The following is a 19,430-nucleotide window of genomic DNA, read 5'->3' on the forward strand; positions in this document are numbered from 1 at the left end:
TATGTTTGACATCATCACTTTATTCTTCTCTCTCCATATTCTCTGGGATAGATTCTCTGTGCACGTTATTCCGCATGATGCCGTTATTAGATTATTCATTAAGGTTTCGGTGTTTAATATTCTGCAAGTCTGGCACCAACCCTCCTAGAGGAGAAGCGGCGGCATCTATGCAGAGCAGCGGTCACCGGGCGCTCTGTGCTGCGGCCACTGTGACAGATCATGGACTATCACAGGTCATGTGACCACTCTACCAGGCAGAGCAGCTGCCCGCAGCGTCCAATCACAACGCGCGACGTCACAGCCAGGCCCCCTTAGCTGAGCCCGTGTTTGACAGCAGGGCTGGTGACGTCAGGGGGAGGCGGGCTCAGCGCCTACCTCTTGTAGCCGGTCCGTGGCGCTGCGCCGCTTTCCTCTCCGTGCATTGTGCAGATGGCTGCCGCTAGTGAGGCTCGGCGCGTGCTGGTGTACGGGGGCAGAGGCGCCCTGGGCTCCCGGTGCGTGGACTACTTCATGTCCAGGGACTGGGTAAGTGGCTGTATGGTGTCCTGCGCCCTCTGCATTATAGGGTTAGTGCGGTGCGGCTGGGCAGGTACAGTGGTCACCTGTGTGCAGAAGTCCCAGCACAGAAGCTTGTGTAGCAGAGCTGAGGCTGCATTTCATGTATTGCACTTAGATGATGGCAAAAGGCAGTCCTGTATTTAGGGAAAAAAAAGTATATATTTTTTTCTATATTACAAGTTTTGCTGCACTGTGGGGGGACCTGCCGGGCTCTGGCGCGCCGCGGGGGGACCTGCCGGGCTCTGGCGCGCCGCGGGGGGACCTGCCGGGCTCTGGCGCGCCGCGGGGGGACCTGCCGGGCTCTGGCGCGCCGCGGGGGGACCTGCCGGGCTCTGGCGCGCCGCGGGGGGACCTGCCGGGCTCTGGCGCGCCGCGGGGGGACCTGCCGGGCTCTGGCGCGCCGCGGGGGGACCTGCCGGGCTCTGGCGCGCCGCGGGGGGACCTGCCGGGCTCTGCTGTAAACTTATTCCATAGAGCAGGACATGAGGCACAGCGGAGACTCTATCTGCCTATATGTTGATGCCGGTATCCCTTTTATAATATTGACTCTGCTTTCTCCCCTTTATTCCTGCAGTGGGTGGCATCCATAGATGTAACAGAAAATGCAGCCGCAAATGCCAACGTTGTTGTCAAACCGTCTGATTCTTTCTCGGAGCAAGCAGAAGAGGTGAGTCAGCGGGCGGCCGGCTGCACAGCCCCGGGTTACTGGATGTGGGCTGATGTGTGCAGTGACAGCCGCGGTCAGGAGATAGGACAGACGTGCTCTGATTGATTTCATTTCCTATCAAAGGTCAGATGCAATCACTGTAAGGGAGAAGTGCTGCCGAGTGCTCCAGTCCCTGTATGTGGCTCTCATGTCTCGTGCGGTTGGATACTTCGGGCACGTTCCTCTTTTATAGACCGCACATGTTGGGTGTTGGAGATCTGCTTTCTTTACTAGTATTGTGTGATCAGTGCGTTAGGCTCAGCCATCTGGGATCTGGGGGGGGGGGTGGGTGTTGGGTCACTAAGAGATTATTCTAAACCTGGCCAAACCCCTTCAGTCACTGCCAGTCATCTGATGATTGTCGGGGGTTTCTACAGCTGACCGAAGTGCTGGCATCAGTTAGCGAAAAGACTTGCTGAAACTGTCCCTTTTTATTACATGTGATGTTCATGTATGTTACATGTTGGGTGCAGGCTGTGTTTTACAGTCAGCACCTGCCTACTAACAGCAGTGACCAGAGCTAGCTCCGATCGTGGCTGTTTAATCAGTTAAATGGCGCTGTCAATTTCTGTCAATGATATTTAAAGAAACCCTCCTCCTCCTCTTCCTCCTCCCATCAAAGCTTTTATCCTCTTCATGTATTGCAGCCATCACATTATATAGCACTGTGAACTTACAATTGCTCATTTTGCCTTTCTACCCTGGTAATTCTAATCTTTTCTTTGCTCTATGTAAATAGGTGAAGTCTCTTATCCCTGCATTTATCATTCCCCTCTTTATGTCCTGACCCAGGTGCTTCCTCCTCACCCTGCCAGGGACGTTTTCACTGACCCATAACTCATACAGGAAAAATTGACCTCCTGTCTCCACATAGAGCTTAGAAGGATTCGGCTAGTCAGTTATTAATCACGTGATGCTATTGATCTAATAGAAAAGAGAAGAATTATCTGGGTAGAAGGGCAAAATGAGCAATTGTAATTACACAGTGCTATATAGTATGATGGCTGCAATATATTAAGAGGGGATGGGAGGAGGAGGAGTACTTCGTGTCATGTGACCGTTCCAGCACTCATATCCATCAGATGATAGATTTGCTGGGAAAACATAGGTTGCCAAATGTGTTTTAAAACACAAACAAAAAAAAACTGAAACATTAAATTATAGAAATTTGAATTGCTCCTATTTTCCCAGATCATTAATAATAATTGAAAAAAAATAAAAATGAACATCTGGTATCGTCTCATCAGTGAGTCTAATCTATACAATTCTAAAAATAAATTGTACTACATGGTAAACTGCAACAGAGAAAAAAAATCAGAACTTCAGAATTTAAAGGGAACCTGTCACCCCCAAAATTCACCTACAAGCTAAGGCCACCACCATCAGGGGCTTATGTATAGCATTCTGTAATGCTGTAGATAAGCCCCGATGTATCCTGCAAGATAAGAAAGAGGTTAGATTATACTCACCCAGGGGCGGTCCTGGTGCAGTCCGGTCAGATGGGCGTCGTGGTCCGGGTGCGGCGCCTCCCATCTTTATACGATGACGTCCTCTTCTTGTCTTCCGGCGCAGGCGTATCGATTTGCCCTGTTGAGGGCAGAGGAAAGTACTGCCTCAACAGGGCAGATAAAGTACGCCTGTGTAGGAGCCGCAGCAGGAAGCAAAGAGGACGTCATCGCATGAAGATAGGAGGCATCGGACCCGGACCACGACGCCCATCTGACCGGACTGCACCAGGACCGCCCCTGGGTGAGTGTAATCTAACCTCTTTTTCTCCTCTTTCAGGTTACATCGGGGGCTTATCTACAACATTACAGAATGCTATACATAAGCCCCTGATGGTGGTGGGCTTAGCTTATAGGTGAATTTTGGGGTGACAGATTCCCTTTAAGTTTGAGAATGTTGCCAAGAAAAGAATGCAATAGAAAGTGATGAACACATTACTGTTCACAGCCCAAAATGGCGTCTATGAAAAAGCCCTGCTGGCCACTCAAAAATAAGCCCTCACCAAGGCCCATCAACCAAAAAATAATGAGCTGTGGATCTCCGAAAAAGATGATGCAGCACCCCCCCCCCCCCCCCCCGTGTGTGCCAGTAAACAGTCTGTGTAGCATAGACCCTGCCCAATGAATGCTGTTGAAAACTAAAAAACATGGCAAAATTGCATTATATTTTATTTCCATTTTTTGCCTTTTCTTGAGTTTAAATTTTTTTAATATTTTCGTAACATTGTATGGTATGATGAATGTGGATTTCAAAACCACAGCACGTCCCAAAATAATAATTAAATAAAATCCCCCCCCCCCCACACCATTGTCAGCAGTAAAATAAAAAAAGTTAGTTCTTGGAAGGAGGGAAAGAAAAAAAAAAAGCACAAACAATACAGTGAAAGGGTTAATTTCCAGTGACAATGAGAGGGCCACACTGTCAGGAGAGGACATGTGTTTCCTAATTACGGTAGATGGTGGCGCTTGTGATAATCTTTCGAATCTTTGTTGGATCAAAGGCAGGAGGATTGCAGGAATGATCGGGGGTCTCGGGGGTCCTCGGACTTTGAATATTTGTCTGCTGGTAATGCAGATGATTGTAATTTCTGTATAATGTGTGACCTGTGTTGTGAGTGACCATTAATCAGTGGTAGTTGTGATGTGACTTGTTCTGTCACGAGCCGACATTCACCATTTCTTCTTCCTTTCGCCCATCCTTCCATCAGGTCAGCTCCGCGGTGGATCAGCTCCTCGGGGGACAGAAGGTGGATGCCATCTTGTGTGTAGCTGGAGGCTGGGCAGGAGGATCTGCAAAGGCAAAATGTAAGGAACTGGGGTTTCAGTATGGAGGGTTTCCATGTTGCCCGTACTAGTTTTCACAACTTGGTGATGTTTACAATGGAGGGATCCAAGTATAAATGTTGCGCTGCAGGTGGAGATAAATCTGCATTGATTGATTCTATTCTCCACGCGTTTCCAGTCCATACAAGCCTCTAATATAGACCTGTGACTCTGCAGACCTCTGTCTTGAATAGTGGAGGTGCCCATGCTCAACCTTCTCTCTAGTCCTAGTCTATTAGACTGCTAGAGAAAGCCAAGTACCGCGCTCTCTATTTCCGCACTCTCATAGTCACTGAATGGATGGTGAGCACGGGCACCGACACGCCACCAAGTCAGGGCTGCAGAGATCCCTGTTCTGCACTGCTAGTGGTCAGAGGTCAGCATTGTCGGTGATCAGGTTAGGAGACCTGCCAGTCCAGAAGTCACCGACACGCCACCAAGTCTGGCCTACAGAGGTCCCTGTTCTGCACTGCTGGTGGTCAGAGGTCAGCATTGGGGGTGTTCAGGTTAGGAGATCTGCGGCCAGTCCAGAAGTCACCGACACGCCACCAAGTCAGGGCTGCAGAGATCCCTGTTCTGCACTGCTGGTGGTCAGGTCTTCATTAGGTCCGTGTTCAGGTTAGGAGATCTGCGGCCAGTCCAGAAGTCACCGAAACGCCACCAAGTCAGGGCTGCAGAGATCCCTGTTCTGCACTGCTAGTGGTCAGAGGTCAGCATTGGGGGTGTTCAGGTTAGGAGATCTGCGGCCAGTCCAGAAGTCACCGAAACGCCACCAAGTCAGGGCTGCAGAGAGCCCTGTTCTGCACTGCTGGTGGTCAGAGGTCAGCATTGGGGGTGTTCAGGTTCGGAGATCTGCGGCCAGTCCAGAAGTCACCGACACGCCACCAAGTCAGGGCTGCAGAGATCCCTGTTCTGCACTGCTGGTGGTCAGAGGTCAGCATTGGGGGTGTTCAGGTTCGGAGATCTGCGGCCAGTCCAGAAGTCACCGACACGCCACCAAGTCAGGGCTGCAGAGATCCCTGTTCTGCACTGCTGGTGGTCAGAGGTCAGCATTGGGGGTGTTCAGGTTAGGAGACCTGCGGCCAGTCCTGAAATCAGACTTTGGAACTGGCCTTTAGTCGGTTTGTTGTCCTGTCCTAGTACTAGATAATGTAACATGTTTTCCTCCAATTTTCGGGGATCTAGCCGTTTCCTTATGTCTTATGCGACATGAAGGGACAATACCGGTGTTGCCATTGAGAATGTATTACAAAATCTACAATTCAGAGTGAGTCAGCTCTTTAACCACATGTGCGCCTGGTACCAGTTTATGCGAATTGTTTCATAAGATCCAGATGTGAGCTATTTGGGTTTTTCTTTGACGTCCTTGAAACCACACAAGGTTTAAAAAAAAAAAAATTGTCTATTTCAATTTTACTGAAAAAAGAAAAAATATCTTATTTCTGATCACTCAATGTAGCCAGTATATATTGTGTTAAGGTTGATATTAGATGTAAATTGAGTCAGTTGATAGTAAATGTGCGGTGTATTATACTGTTGAAAGCCTGAATATTGCCTGGACGTTGCTGCACAGATCCCGGTCTTCAGTAGTTAATCATTAGTTAGCAAGATCGATAACCCATGTGTATTTGCTCTATTAATCTGTAAAAGGCAAAGTATTCTTACTTTTTTTTTTCTTCTCTCTATTGATTTGGATACGTCATTGATTTAAAGAGATTTTCCAGCTTTCTTAAAAGATTGATGGTGGGTAGCCCAGCTATAATGGTGTCTGCTGGACCCCAAATGATGACGTCAGGACCGTCGATGATCTGGCTGCTGCGTCCACTATAGGCTACAGCTAGGAATAAGTGAGCTGATTTGCAGGAGCCCGGTCCAGTGGGTTGTGGCTGCTGGTAGGGAGACGTGTCACAATGCTGATGTAGTGCAGGGGGTTCTGTCAGGAGGCACCTCGCAGGGCTCCATCTCAGCTGCCACGGACCACCAATGTTGTTGCAGAACCAACGATGTGTCACTTACTGGGCTATTTGCTGTAGTTTTAATACAATCCGTGTTTTATCAGCAGAAGCATATCACCACAGGACTAGGGGTCACATGCACAGCAGTCCAGCTGATCTGTGTAACCCTACCACTGATTGGCAGCTTGCTGACAATGTCCACAGGAGGCTGCCAATCAGAGGTGTGGGCGGGGTTATACAGAGCTCTGCATTCTTAGATATTCTACAGCAGAGAATACGGGGATTCTATCAAAACTGCTGCATGCAACCCAGTAAGTGACAGATCGCTGGAATCAGGGTCTGCGTCTCTACAGTTCGCTGTTCTCAGAGCACCTAGCAAAAACCTACTGAATGATTCCCTTTGCTTCTGTTTTCTTAATTTTTCAGCTTTTTATAAGAATTGTGATCTCATGTGGAAACAGAGTGTGTGGACATCAACCATTTCAAGTCACCTGGCTACAAAACACCTGAAAGAGGGCGGCCTGCTCACATTATCCGGGGCGAATGCTGGACTGTCCGCGACTCCAGGTAAAGACCGATATTGCCCATGGGAAAAAATACATAAACGGCATGGCGTATGAATAAACATATATTCTACGGAGAAAAGTATGGGGACACACATGTTAATCATTGAATTTGACTATTAATTTCCCCCGTTGTTTAACATCTGGCCTCTTGGTTTACTAATGAGTTAGTTGGGCCAGTGGCTCAGTGGTTAGCACTATTGCTTTGCATTGCTGAGGTCCTGGATTGAAATCCGCCAAGGAGAATATCTGCAAGAATGCAGTGCAATGTTCTCCCCGTCATTGCATGGGTTTCCTCTGGGTATTCTGGTTTCCTCCCATACTGCAGACATACTGATGGGGGATTTGGATTATGCCCCAGTAGGTACAGAGGTAATTTCAGTAAAGTGCTGCGAGCAGGGCCCTCACTCCTCCTGGTATCTGTTTTGAACTGTATTTCTGTTATGCTGTAATGTCTATTGTCTGTACAAGTCCCCTCTATAATTTGTAAAGCGCTGCGGAATATGTTGGCGCTATATAAATAAAAATTATTATTATTAAAGTGCTGCGGAATATGATGTGACAGGATGACTTCTGAGCGCATCGATACCAGCGCGGTCCTGTATAAGGAACCACCGGGGTAACAAGTCCGATCATTACTTCCTTCCCTCCTACATCTTCCCCATCACATGTGAATGATAATATTAAGAAGTGGAAGAAGCGGCAGTAACTCTGCTCCGAAGTGGCGACCATGTACCATTAGAGCAGGGTCACCGAGTGCTCAGGAGCGGAGCTCGCCAACACTCTGCTGACTCCATAACTGCAGAATCCAAACCTCATCGGCATTACCATCAGCACAAACTATGCCTTCACTGGGAGCCTATGTGGCTGAGCAGCTGTATGATAATAATAATCTTTATTTATATAGCGCCAACATATTCTGCAGCGCTTTACAGTTTAACAGTTTCAAACGCAAGTCATAAGTAACAACGTTAACAATACAATAATTAAAGCGAAATAAGACGACCCTGCTCGTGAGAGCTTACAATCTACAATGAGGTGGGGGAGATACAAAGTACAGGTGTGTATTTACAATGATGTATTTACAATGATGGTCCAGCCATCTTCAGGGGGTGGGGGGTAGATGGAGATAGTGAATGGGCAACACACATACAAACATAAAATGAGTTTGATTAGTGAACGTGGTAGGCTGCTCTGAACAAATGTGTTTTGAGCGAGTGCCTAAAACTATGCAAATTGTGGATGGTCCTAATTTCTTAGGGTAGAGCATTCCAGAGGATTGGTGCAGCGCGGGAGAAGTCTTGGAGTCGGGAGTGGGAGGTACAGATTAGTGCAGAGGTTAGTCGAAAGTCATTTGCAGAGCGCAGTGGTTGGTTAGGCCGATAGACAGAAATGAGGGAGGAGATGTAAGGGGGTGCTGCATTGTGGAGAGCTTTGTGGGTGAGAACAAGTACTTTGAAATGGATTCTATAATGGATGGGCAGCCAGTGTAATGACTGGCGAAGAGCGGACGCGTTTGAGTAACGATTAGCTAGATAGACGACCCTGGCTGCTGCATTATGGATAGACTGGAGAGGGAAAAGTCGAGTGAGGGGGAGGCCAATTAATAGCGCGTTGCAGTAGTCCAGGCGGGAGTGGATCAGGGCGACAGTGAGGGTTTTTGTTTCCATGGTGAGAAAAGTGGATTCTAGAGATGTTCTTTAGGTGTAGCGGCACGAGCGGGCAAGAGATTGTATATGGGAGGTGCAGGAGAGATCGTAGTCAAACATAACACCCAGACAGCGTGCCTGCTGCCGGGGTGTTATTATGGTGCCACCCACGGAGAGGGAAATGTCAGATTTAGGGAGGTTAGATGGCGGGAGCAGAAGTTCAGTTTTGGGGAGGTTGAGTTTCAGATAGAGAGCGGACATGATGTTGGAGACTGCGGACAGACAGTCAGCGGCGCTCTGTAGTACAGCGGAGGTATGATGCCTTACATCATCAAGCGCAATGCTTTGCATCAGATGGAGTGGTGTAAAGCTGCCACCTTTATACTCTGGAGGAAACGTGTGTTGTGTAGTGACATCTGTCTGCTGGACAAGTCTGGGCTTGGAGACCAGGAAAATGTTACCCGTCGACTGCATTGTGCCAGCTGTAAAGCTTGGTGGTGGAGGGATAATGTTATGGGGGTTGTTTTTCAGGGATCCGCATATGCCCCTTACTTCCAGGGAAGGGTAGTCTTAATCCTTCAGCTTTGCATTTTTGACAATTGTAGCTTCCAACTTTGTGGAAACTGTTTGGGGAAGGCCCATTTGTGTTCCCCATGACTGTTCCCAGAGCACAAAGCAAGATCCATAAAGACATGGTTGGGGGGAGTTTGATGTAGGAGAACCTCACCCTTGGTCCTTGGGATGAACTAGAATGGAGATTGAGCCTCACAAAATGTTCTTCTGGATGATTGGGCAGATATCTCTACAGACACCTCCAAAATCTTGTAGAAAATGTTCCCAGAAGAGCAATGGCTGTATGATCTGCAAAGGGCAACCAATGCCTAGTAACATAGTTAGTAAGGCCGAAAAAAGACATTTGTCCATCCAGTTCAGCCTATATTCCATCATAATAAATCCCCAGATCTACGTCCTTCTACAGAACCTAATTGTATGATACAATATTGTTCTGCTCCAGGAAGAAATCCAGGCCTCTCTTGAACCCCTCGACTGAGTTCGCCATCACCACCTCCTCAGGCAAGCAATTCCAGATTCTCACTGCCCTAACAGTAAAGAATCCTCTTCTATGTTGGTGGAAAAACCTTCTCTCCTCCAGACGCAAAGAATGCCCCCTTGTGCCCGTCACCTTCCTTGGTATAAACAGATCCTCAGCGAGATTTGTATTGTCCCCTTATATACTTATACATGGTTATTAGATCGCCCCTCAGTCGTCTTTTTTCTAGACTAAATAATCCTAATTTCGCTAATCTATCTGGGTATTGTAGTTCTCCCATCCCCTTTATTAATTTTGTTGCCCTCCTTTGTACTCTCTCTAGTTCCATTATATCCTTCCTGAGCACCGGTGTCCAAAACTGGACACAGTACTCCATGTGCGGTCTAACTAGGGATTTGTACAGAGGCAGTATAATGCTCTCATCATGTTTATCCAGACCTCTTTTAATGCACCCCATGATCCTGTTTGCCTTGGCAGCTGCTGCCTGGCACTGGCTGCTCCAGGTAAGTTTATCATTAACTAGGATCCCCAAGTCCTTCTCCCTGTCAGATTTACCCAGTGGTTTCCCGTTCAGTGTGTAATGGTGATATTGATTCCTTCTTCCCATGTGTATAACCTTACATTTATCATTGTTAAACCTCATCTGCCACCTTTCAGACTATGGATTTACTATGGACCGTCTTTAAAGTTCCTGTAGATGTAATATGCAGGTGTCCCAGTACTTTTGTCAATTTAATTTTATATGTTAGAGATTTTGAAGAAAAATTAGGTTTTGTTGGCATACGACTATCTTTAATTTGCTGTTTATTTCTACTCATTGGGGTGTAGTAACACCCATTACCATCTCTAGATTACCTCCCCGTGAGGACCTGGCCTACATGTAGTCTCTGTAGATCGGATTTCACCATTTCTCCACTTACATAGTGAATGTGTCCTTGTCCTGAGTAAAGAGACCTTTGCCTCCTGATAGATTTAGCCCTTTGCCCTGAAACAGTCTGATTTTTCTGCTTGACGAAGTTGCATGGACTTATTGTAGTTGGAAACGTGTGCAAGACTAGAATAAAGGAGAGGAAACCCAATAATGGCAGGGCCATGTGTGTCTGTTATGTATCATACATAATGTCACATCGTCTCATCCGGGTAACCACATCCGGGGCCCTCCGGAATGTCTCTGGTGTCTACGGGACATGTGCGTCTCATTTTAGGAGACAGCATGTATTACACACAGGTTGGGCAATCTCCGCCGCAGGCTTGATTGGTCTAATTAAAGCAAATTTCATAAGACGAAAAGATATCTAATTACAATATTCTTGGTAGTGACTAAAAAGCAAAACAAAAAAGGTATGATTGTTACGTGATTTGTTGCCCATGTAGTAAAATAAATTATATTCCTGCTGCCCTTGTTTGTCATCCAGTCTGGTCCTATGTGGTCTTCACTTCTGCGGTGGCACACTTGGTCTGGCATCGCTTCACTTACTGGGCACTGCGACACTTCCCAGCACAATGCACGTCATGATGTTGGTGGTTTTTACTCTTCTTTGCCAATATGGATGCTTTGAAATTTTTAATATGTATCAAAGAAGATTTTAATGTCCGTGGCTCTGAATCTTTTCCTTTAACATCATGAGGCATGGGATGCTGCCACAGAAGTGGACTACTTTGGCCTGGTTACCACAGAAGACCAGACTCTACACTGGACCGGAGCAGAACAAATCGAAGTGGCACCTCTGAAGCTGTTTTTTTTTTTGTTTTGTTTTTGTTTTTTTGTTTTTTATGTATACAGCCCCTGTGCAGACCGATCTGCATCACATTACATCTTCGTAACAAACCTTTAGTGTAGTCTGATCTGTTATTGGTATATTGCTCCACCGTTAACCTACTCGTTGGCACTGAGGCAGCTATGGTCAGAGCGGGTTGGTATTAACCATACGTATCGCGTTGGTTTCTTTGGCGCAGAATCCCTCGACACATTTTCTCTTTGAAAAACACAGTTGCGTGATTTGAAAGTCACAGGCTGGAACAAAGGGAGAGGAAGAAGAGACCTCCCCTGCTTCACAGAGAAGGCCCACTGAGCTCAAAGCCTGCAGCTTCACAAGCGGGCATGGCAGAGAACAAAGCAGTGCAGAAATGGATGACATCCGAACAAAATCACAAGTCTTTTCTCACGTTTGTAGAGGAAATGGCAACTTTCATGATTGTCTTTTTTTTTTTTTAGGAATGATTGCCTATGGAATGGCAAAAGCCGCAGTACATCAGCTGTGCCAGAGCCTCGGTGGGGAGAAGAGCGGGTTGCCGGTGAATTCTGCCGCTGTAGCCATCTTGCCGTAAGTTGCTTCTTGCTTTGTCTGATATTGATTTTATGTGAATATGTTCCTGATACGTGAAGTAAATGGCGAGGAGCCTCTCCACATTGTCTGTGGGGCTCGAGTATATTGATTGTGAGACAGAACAAACACTCAGCGGATCTGAAGATGGCCAACCTGATTGTACATTTAATCTACCTATTATAATGGCAGACGTGCTTTACAATGCAAGTAATGACCCTGCATGGCATGAAGTGTATGAATACAGTGCAGAAAAACATCCCAATAAATACCCAGAAACGCTCCAGTGCAGGCTGCCATCAAAGCTGTCCGCAGTAACACTGTCTGTGTTGCCCAAAACAACCTATAACTGCAATTTTCATATTTCCATTTTTTTTTCTTGTTCTTTTCAACAGCCATAACTTTATTTTATCCTTCCTTCTAATAAAAATAGCCATAGGGGTATGTGCACATGTTCAGTATTTGTAGCAGAAAAATCTTCTGCAAATTTGCTTCAAAAGCGGATATATTTGCAGGAAAAACGCAACATATAATATGTACAGTTTTTTTTACACAATTTTTTTTACATGTGCTTTTGATGTTTCTTTTCCCATTCATTAAAATTGGTGAAAAACCCTGCAAACAAATGACATACAGCTTCAAATCCGCTAGGGGAAAAAAGGAAAATGTGCTTGAGACTTGCGGATTCTCATTCTCTTTATTTTCCTGTTGATGAAGCTGTGTGGGCTTCTTTTTTTTAAAGGCAAAAAGTCTGTTTTATTTGTTTTATTGATGCAAAAAAAAATTATATATAATTTTTTTTTATTTTTTTATGCGTTTTATTGTATTTTTTTAGGGAAGTGAGGTGACTGAAAAACCTGTTTTGTTTCCTTTTTTTTTTTTTTTTTTTTTTTAGAGATATTATATAAATCATGTTCTCCTGTGTAGATCAACCTGTGGCAAAGCTTCACAGGGACCGCATTGGCAGCCCTGGGGCCCTTCAGCAGGCCCTTGTCTGTGTTGGCAACCCATACTGGCCGGCTGATTATAGCATTGGCACCGGCGACTATTCCATTTTAGATGCTGCTGTCAAACTGCAATGATTTGTACTAGCCCATGCAGCCCCAGTGCGGACATTCTGGTATGCCCATTTGTGCGAATTGGTTTAAATTGAGCTCTTGATTATATACAGTGTGTCTGTAAAGTCATGGTGCACTTTTGACCGGTCACTGGAAAGCAACAAAAAATGATAAAAATTTGAAATATACTCCAAATAAAAAAAAAAAAAAAGAGAAACTCTCCCAGTGTCATACCTATTCAGTGCAGTTTGTGGGCTCCATTTTTTTTTTTGCCATACACGCATCCAAACGATGGCATAAGCTTGTGGTTGCATGATGTCACAGACCTGGCAGTGTATTGATCAGAGTACAGTTTATCAGGGGTTAATCTAAATGGGGGCTCAGCAACAGCTTAAATGAGTTTGTTTGATTAGTTCTTGTTATCTCTCCTCATAAACAGGTCTGATATGATTGGGCCAGAGAAAGGGTGCCAAAATGTAAACTATAAAAGTGCACCGTGACTTTACGGACACACTGTGGTTGTTTGTTGAAAACCCCCCAAACATTTGGATCTATCAATTTCAATCGGTTAAAGCTCACTTGGTGCTTTGGGCAACTAAGACAGTTTCACTGCTAGACTGTTTTGATGAGGCCCGATGTATATTAAAAATGTTGTCACGACCATTGGTGTGCCACTATTTAATATGTATTATATATAATATATTTTAAATTATATACAAAGTGGTAAGTAAAAATTTGGGCACCCCTAGTCAAAATTACTGTTGTGAACATATAATATAATCTCATTTTTAACATTTTAAAAATTACAAAAAGGAAAGTGGGTCTCTGCAAAAGTTTGGGCACCCTTGGAGATTTGTGTGCGCCGATAACTTTGACCAAGGTTTCAGACCTTAATTAGCCAGTTAGGGTTATGCCTTGTTCACTATCATTGTTAGGAAAAGCCACGTCATCAAGCTAAATTTCAGTAAACGCAAATAACAACCCCCACTTGACTGCAAAAGACCTTCAGAAAGATGTAGCAGACTCTGGAGTTGTGATACATTATACTACTGTTCAGAGACACCTGCACAAAAATAGCCTTCATGGAAGAGTCATCAGAAGAAAACCTCTCCTGCGTCCTCACCATTAGAATTCAACATCAGAAGTATGCAAAGGAAAATCTAACTAAGCCTGATGCAATTTTGAAAAAAGTCCTGTGTGCAGAAAAAAGCACAGACTTTCAGAAAAAGAACCTCATTCCAACCAGTAAGCATGGGGGTGGATCAATCATGCTTTGGGGTTGTGTTGCAGCCAATGGCACGGAGAACATTTCACGGGTAGATGGAAGAATGGATTCAATGTTTGCATCAAGAATTTGATGAAGTTTTATAACACCATCTGTAAAGAAGAAAAAAAAAAAAGCTGAAGTGGAATAGTGGATGGCTTCTACAAATAGAAAACGATCCTAAACACACGTCAAAATCCACAATAGATGACCTCAAAGGTGCAGGCTGAAGGTTTTACAATGACCCTCAGTCCTCTGATTTGAACATCATTGAAAATCTGTTGCTAGACTTCAGAATAGCAGTGCATGCAAAATGACCAAGGAATCTCTCAGAACTGGAAGAATTTTCCAAGGAAAATTTATGAAAATCTCTCAAACAAAAACTGAAAGACTCTTGGCTGGCTGCAAAGTGTTTACAAGCTGTGATATTCTCAGAAGTACTAGGTACTAACCATGTAGGATGCTCAAAATATATAAAAATCTTAAAATGAGAAGGTGTCCAAACTTTTGGTGTGTAAAGATATAGAGAGAGAAATAACCAACCAGCACTCCTAATGTGAACACGTGCACGCAGCAAAACTGCATCATATAGTTAAAAAAGAACACAGCAGCACATGTGCATGAATCTAGGCCATGTGAAAACACAGATAAATATTCAATATAGATTATGCTTCTCAAAAATAGTCACAAATTTTTTCAAAATTTTTCAAAAAACTTACAGTAATAGATGTAATGAAGGTTCTTAGTGCATAAATTGGCCAATTCATCTGTACCCATCAACCAAATGGCCCAAAAGTGGCATGTACGGTAGAGTAGGACCCATCAGAGGGAGATCACCTTGCTGTGGTTGATGGGCACACATGAATTGGCCAATTTATGCGCGAAGAACCTTCATTTTATCTATTACTGTAAGTTTTATGAAAAAATAATTTTTTGAAAATTTGTGTGAAAATATTTTTGAGACGTATAATCTATATTGAATATTTGTCTGTGTTTTCACATGGCCTAGTTTCATGCACATGTGCTGCTGTGTTCTTTTATATAGCTATACACAGACACCAAAACTGTGTATTTAAAACCTGTATCCTAGTGCCAGGAAGGGTTAATATTACAAGTCTGTACTTAGATGTACTGTGTGTGGTTTTTAATAAACCTTATCTCCTCCATGGCAGCGTTACCTTGGATACACCAGCAAACAGGGCCTCCATGCCTGATGCCGACTTCACGTCCTGGACGTCATTAGACTTTATTGCGGAGTGAGTACAATATCTGATGGGGTATTATTATTTTGCTCTCCTTCGGTTTAACAAAGCTCCTGCCTGTTCTGCAATGTGGGGAGAGGGGATTTTCACAAATCTGATTTTTAGATTTGTCATGATTATGAAATTTTGACAAAATTGGGAATGTGCTCATATAACGTTTAAAAGTGAAAAGATGTGAATAAAACAATGTTGTTTTTTTTTTTTTTTTTTTTTTTTAAATAAGTAACCCCTTTACGACAAACGCTGTCATGTCTGACGCCGGTATATGGAGCAGGCTCATACTTGGCAGGTCATGGCTGTGTTGCAGCCAGTCGCCTCTAACCATCACGCGTGGAGTAGTTCTCCGTCCGCAATTGCTAACCTGTAAAATGCCGCCGTCAAACTGCCGCATTTAACAATCACCGATGTGGGGCCTCGTCATTCCATGGGCTCATCGATGCTCCCATGACGTGATTGTGGGTCACCCATGGCTTGCTATGACAGTCGGGAGTCTGCTGAAGACTCACTTGATTGTCATTACGGAGCTCCCTTGAAACCTAGCCTGTGCTTGGGCTTCAAAGGAGACCCTGATTTTTACTATATGCAGCGATGCTGTGTATAGCTCTAGCGACCAGATGATTGCAGCCTAAAGTCCCCTAAGGGAACTAATAAAGTAAAACAAAAGTTCAAATAGTTCCCTTTTCAAAAAAAATAAAAAAAATTGTACTGCCTTATTCAGAAAAGTCCAATCTGTTAAAATATAAAGATAATTAACCCGATCGGTAGAAACTATAAACAAAAAAAAAATCAAACGCCACAGCTTTTTTTTTTTTTTTTGTCACTGCAATGCACAAAAATGCTGTAACAAGCGATCAAAACATCATATCTATCCCAAAATGCATCGATTAAAAATCTAATCTCATCCTGCAAAAAGTAAGCCATAAGACAGCATCATCGATGGAAATTAAAAACATTGTGTCTTGGAATCTGGCCATGCAACTAATTATATATATATATATATATATATATATATATATATATATATATATATATATATATATATATATATATATATATATATATATATATATATATATATATATATATATATATATATATATATATATAATTTTAAATACCAATACATGTCCAGTTTTTTTTTTTTGTTTTTTTATCGCTCTAATTGTGCTGATTAACATATTGTAAGGTAGTTTTTTTCCCACAATGTACAACACAAATGCTACTCCCTAAAAACAATATCAGAATTGCATTTATTTATTTATTTTTCTTCTTTCTTTTTTTTCCTCCATTTCTCTTCACTTAGTTTTTTTTTTCCAGTACAATATGGTGTAATTCAAAAAAGCCGGATCACTTACTGGTAATGCTCTTTTAGAGAGTCCAAGACAGCACCCACATGAGAGAGGAGATCCGCCCATAGGAACAGGAAACCTACAGAATAAAAGGAGGCAGTCCCCTTCTCCTCCCAGTTTGGTTTTCAGAGTACGAGAGGAACCGCAAAGTGTTAGTTTAATTCATATCAGATGATGCTAATAACTTAAAATGCTTTATACATCAAGTCATTAGCGAGTGTCAGAAAATGCATATGAATAGGGAGGGAAGTGAGTGGGTGCTGTCGTGGACTCTCTAAAAGAGCATTACCGGTAAGTAATCTGGCTTTTTACCCTTGGCGACAGCACCCACATGAGACTTTCAAAGAACCGTCACCTGGGTGGGATTACTGTGCTAAGGACAGCTCTACCAAAAGCCAAGTCAGAAGATGTGGATAGATCAAGTCTATAGTGGTTGTAGAAAGTGGAAGGCGTTGACCAGGTTGCGGCCTTACATATTAAATCGATTGGCACGTCTGCTTTTTCAGCCTAACATGATGCCATGGCCCGTGTAGAATGTGCCTTTATTTCTTCTGGAGGAATTTCGCCCTTTGATGAATAAGCCAGGCAGATAGCTTCTCTGATCCACCGGGATAAGGTAGCTTTTGTCACCCCGCGTCCTTTTCTGTGGCCCTGAAAGGACACAAACAAAGCCCTACTCTGCCTCCAGGCCCGAGTTCTCTCTATATAAGTCAGGACGGCTCTCTTTACATCTAAAGTATAAACTTCTCTTTTTCCGGACCCGAGGGAATATCGAAGAAGGAAGGAAGAAATATCTCCTGTGACCTATGATAACTATATGCGACTTTAGGGAGGTATGAGGGGTCTGGTTTGAGAATTATCCGGTCATGGAATACTAACAAGAAAGGCGGGTCTATGGAGAGGGCCTGGATGTCACTGACACTTCTGGCTGATGTCAAGGCTACCAGTAGAGCTACCTTATACGACATGTTATTTAAGGAGATAGATTCTAGTGGCTCAAACTGGGAACTAGTCAATGCCTCAAGGACTAGATTCAAATCCCATGGTGGCAAACGTGAAATGTGGACCGGGTTACTTCGCTAACACGCCTTAATGAGTCTTGTGACCCATCTATCTCCTGCTATATTACACCCATAAAGAGCCCCCAAGGCTGAAATCTGGACCTTTAAAGTGCTTACGGATAAACCAAGTTCTCAACATTTCTGTAAAAATTCTAGAATGGCTAAGATTGGAACTTGTTTAATAAAAGGTTCCGTATGAAAGATTAGAAATTTTCTCCACACCCTGTTATATATTAATGTAGTAGATTCTTCCCTCTCAAGTTCCACGCTGTCAAGTGCAGTCCCTTCACCTGAGGGTGGAAGAATGGGCCTTGAGAGAGCAGCTTCGGGTCTGGTGGAAGAATCCAAGGGTCGCATACTGACATGGCTCGGAGACAAGAGAACCACTGTCTCTTCGGCCAAAAGGGTGCAATAGGGATTACCCTTGCTTTTTCCTGAGCACCAGCGGGATTAGCGTCATCGGAGGAAAAGCATATGCTAGGTCAAACTTCCATGGAAACTGAAGAGTCCAGCATGTCCGGACGATCTATTTTGTTAAGGGATGCAAACCTTTGTACTTGTCTGTTCTCCCTGCTAGCGAATAGGACTATTTGTGGAAGACCCCATAATTCCACTATCTTTTTGAATATATGATGAGTCCATTCTCCCTAGTGCAGCATGCTTCGACTGAGAAAGTGCTTTTGTGTTTTCCTCTCCTCTGATATGAAGGGCTGTTGGGGATAATAGATGGGTTTCTGCCAACTGAGAAATATCTGCTGTTATCGTCATTAGTTTCCGATCGCGTTCCAACTTGACGGTTTACATATGCCACTGTGGTAGAATTGTCCGATAAGATTCTTACATGGGTTCCCTGAATCTGGAAGAAAAGGTTTCAAAGCATGATCGACCGCTTTTAATTCTTTCCTATTAGAAGTATAAGATGATTCTCCAGAACTCCAGCAATCCTGTGCTAGGCTGTCCCCCATATGGGCACCCCATCCGGAAGGAGTAGCGTCCGTGGTGATTATTCTGGACGGTTCTATTAACCAGGGTACTCCTCTGGTAAGGTGGTCTCTATCTAGCCACCAGGCCAAAGATTCTAATACATTGTGGGAAAGGGTTATCTTTCTCACTAGATGCACCTGCGAGATTTCCTGAGCATATAAAATTTCATGTTGTAAGGCCCTGACATGATATTGGGCCCATAGAACTGCTGGAATTACATGAGGTGAGAGATACCAGCAGGGATATGGACTCCCTTAGTGACCTCTTGGGGTTCTTCCTTGCTAAACTAACTTTTGATATTATAGTAAATCTTTTGGACTCTGGAAGAAGTCCTCTGACTTACGGAGTCCAGATGTTGTCCTAGGAAGGACTGGAGAGTTTCCGGAACCAGTCTGGATTTTTTTGAAATTGACGGTCCATCCTAACTCCTGTAAGGATGAAATCGTATTAGATAGATGATCTTCACAATGAGAGACAGATCTTCCCACTACTAGAAAATCTAGGAAGGGTACAATTAGCGTATCCTGTTGACGTAGGTACGCCATCACCCCTAGCATTACTTTTGTGAATACACAAGGAGCCATCGAAAGACCAAAGGGCATTGCTGTATATTGGAAATGAGGGATCTGGCCTGCCAGGTTGATTGCCACTCTCAGGTACCGTTGGTGCTTGGAGTGTATGGGAAGATGGTAATAGGCATCTTTCAAGTCTATTCCTGCCATCAGACTTCTTGGAAATAGAAGTTTAATAGTAGAACTGATGGACTCCATTTTAAAGGTACGATTATATAAAAAAGTATTTAATTTTTTTTTAGATTT

The 19,430-nt window shown here is 43.9% G+C and overlaps 1 protein-coding gene across 1 annotated transcript in view; it reads left to right on the forward strand.

Annotated features, from left to right (window-relative positions):
* Positions 1–366: 366 nt before the first annotated feature.
* The window catches only part of QDPR (quinoid dihydropteridine reductase), a 34,813-nt gene continuing 15,749 nt past the window's right edge, over positions 367–19,430 (forward strand). The window contains exons 1-6 of the mRNA XM_069744697.1: positions 367–525; positions 1,133–1,225; positions 3,978–4,074; positions 6,474–6,614; positions 11,526–11,634; positions 15,129–15,212. Coding sequence (XP_069600798.1) covers positions 430–525; positions 1,133–1,225; positions 3,978–4,074; positions 6,474–6,614; positions 11,526–11,634; positions 15,129–15,212 — 620 coding nt within the window. The 5' untranslated portion in view covers positions 367–429. The remainder of the gene's footprint in view (positions 526–1,132; positions 1,226–3,977; positions 4,075–6,473; positions 6,615–11,525; positions 11,635–15,128; positions 15,213–19,430) is intronic.

Source organism: Ranitomeya imitator, chromosome 1 (genome assembly GCF_032444005.1).
Source record: "Ranitomeya imitator isolate aRanImi1 chromosome 1, aRanImi1.pri, whole genome shotgun sequence".
NCBI lineage: Eukaryota > Metazoa > Chordata > Amphibia > Anura > Dendrobatidae > Ranitomeya > Ranitomeya imitator.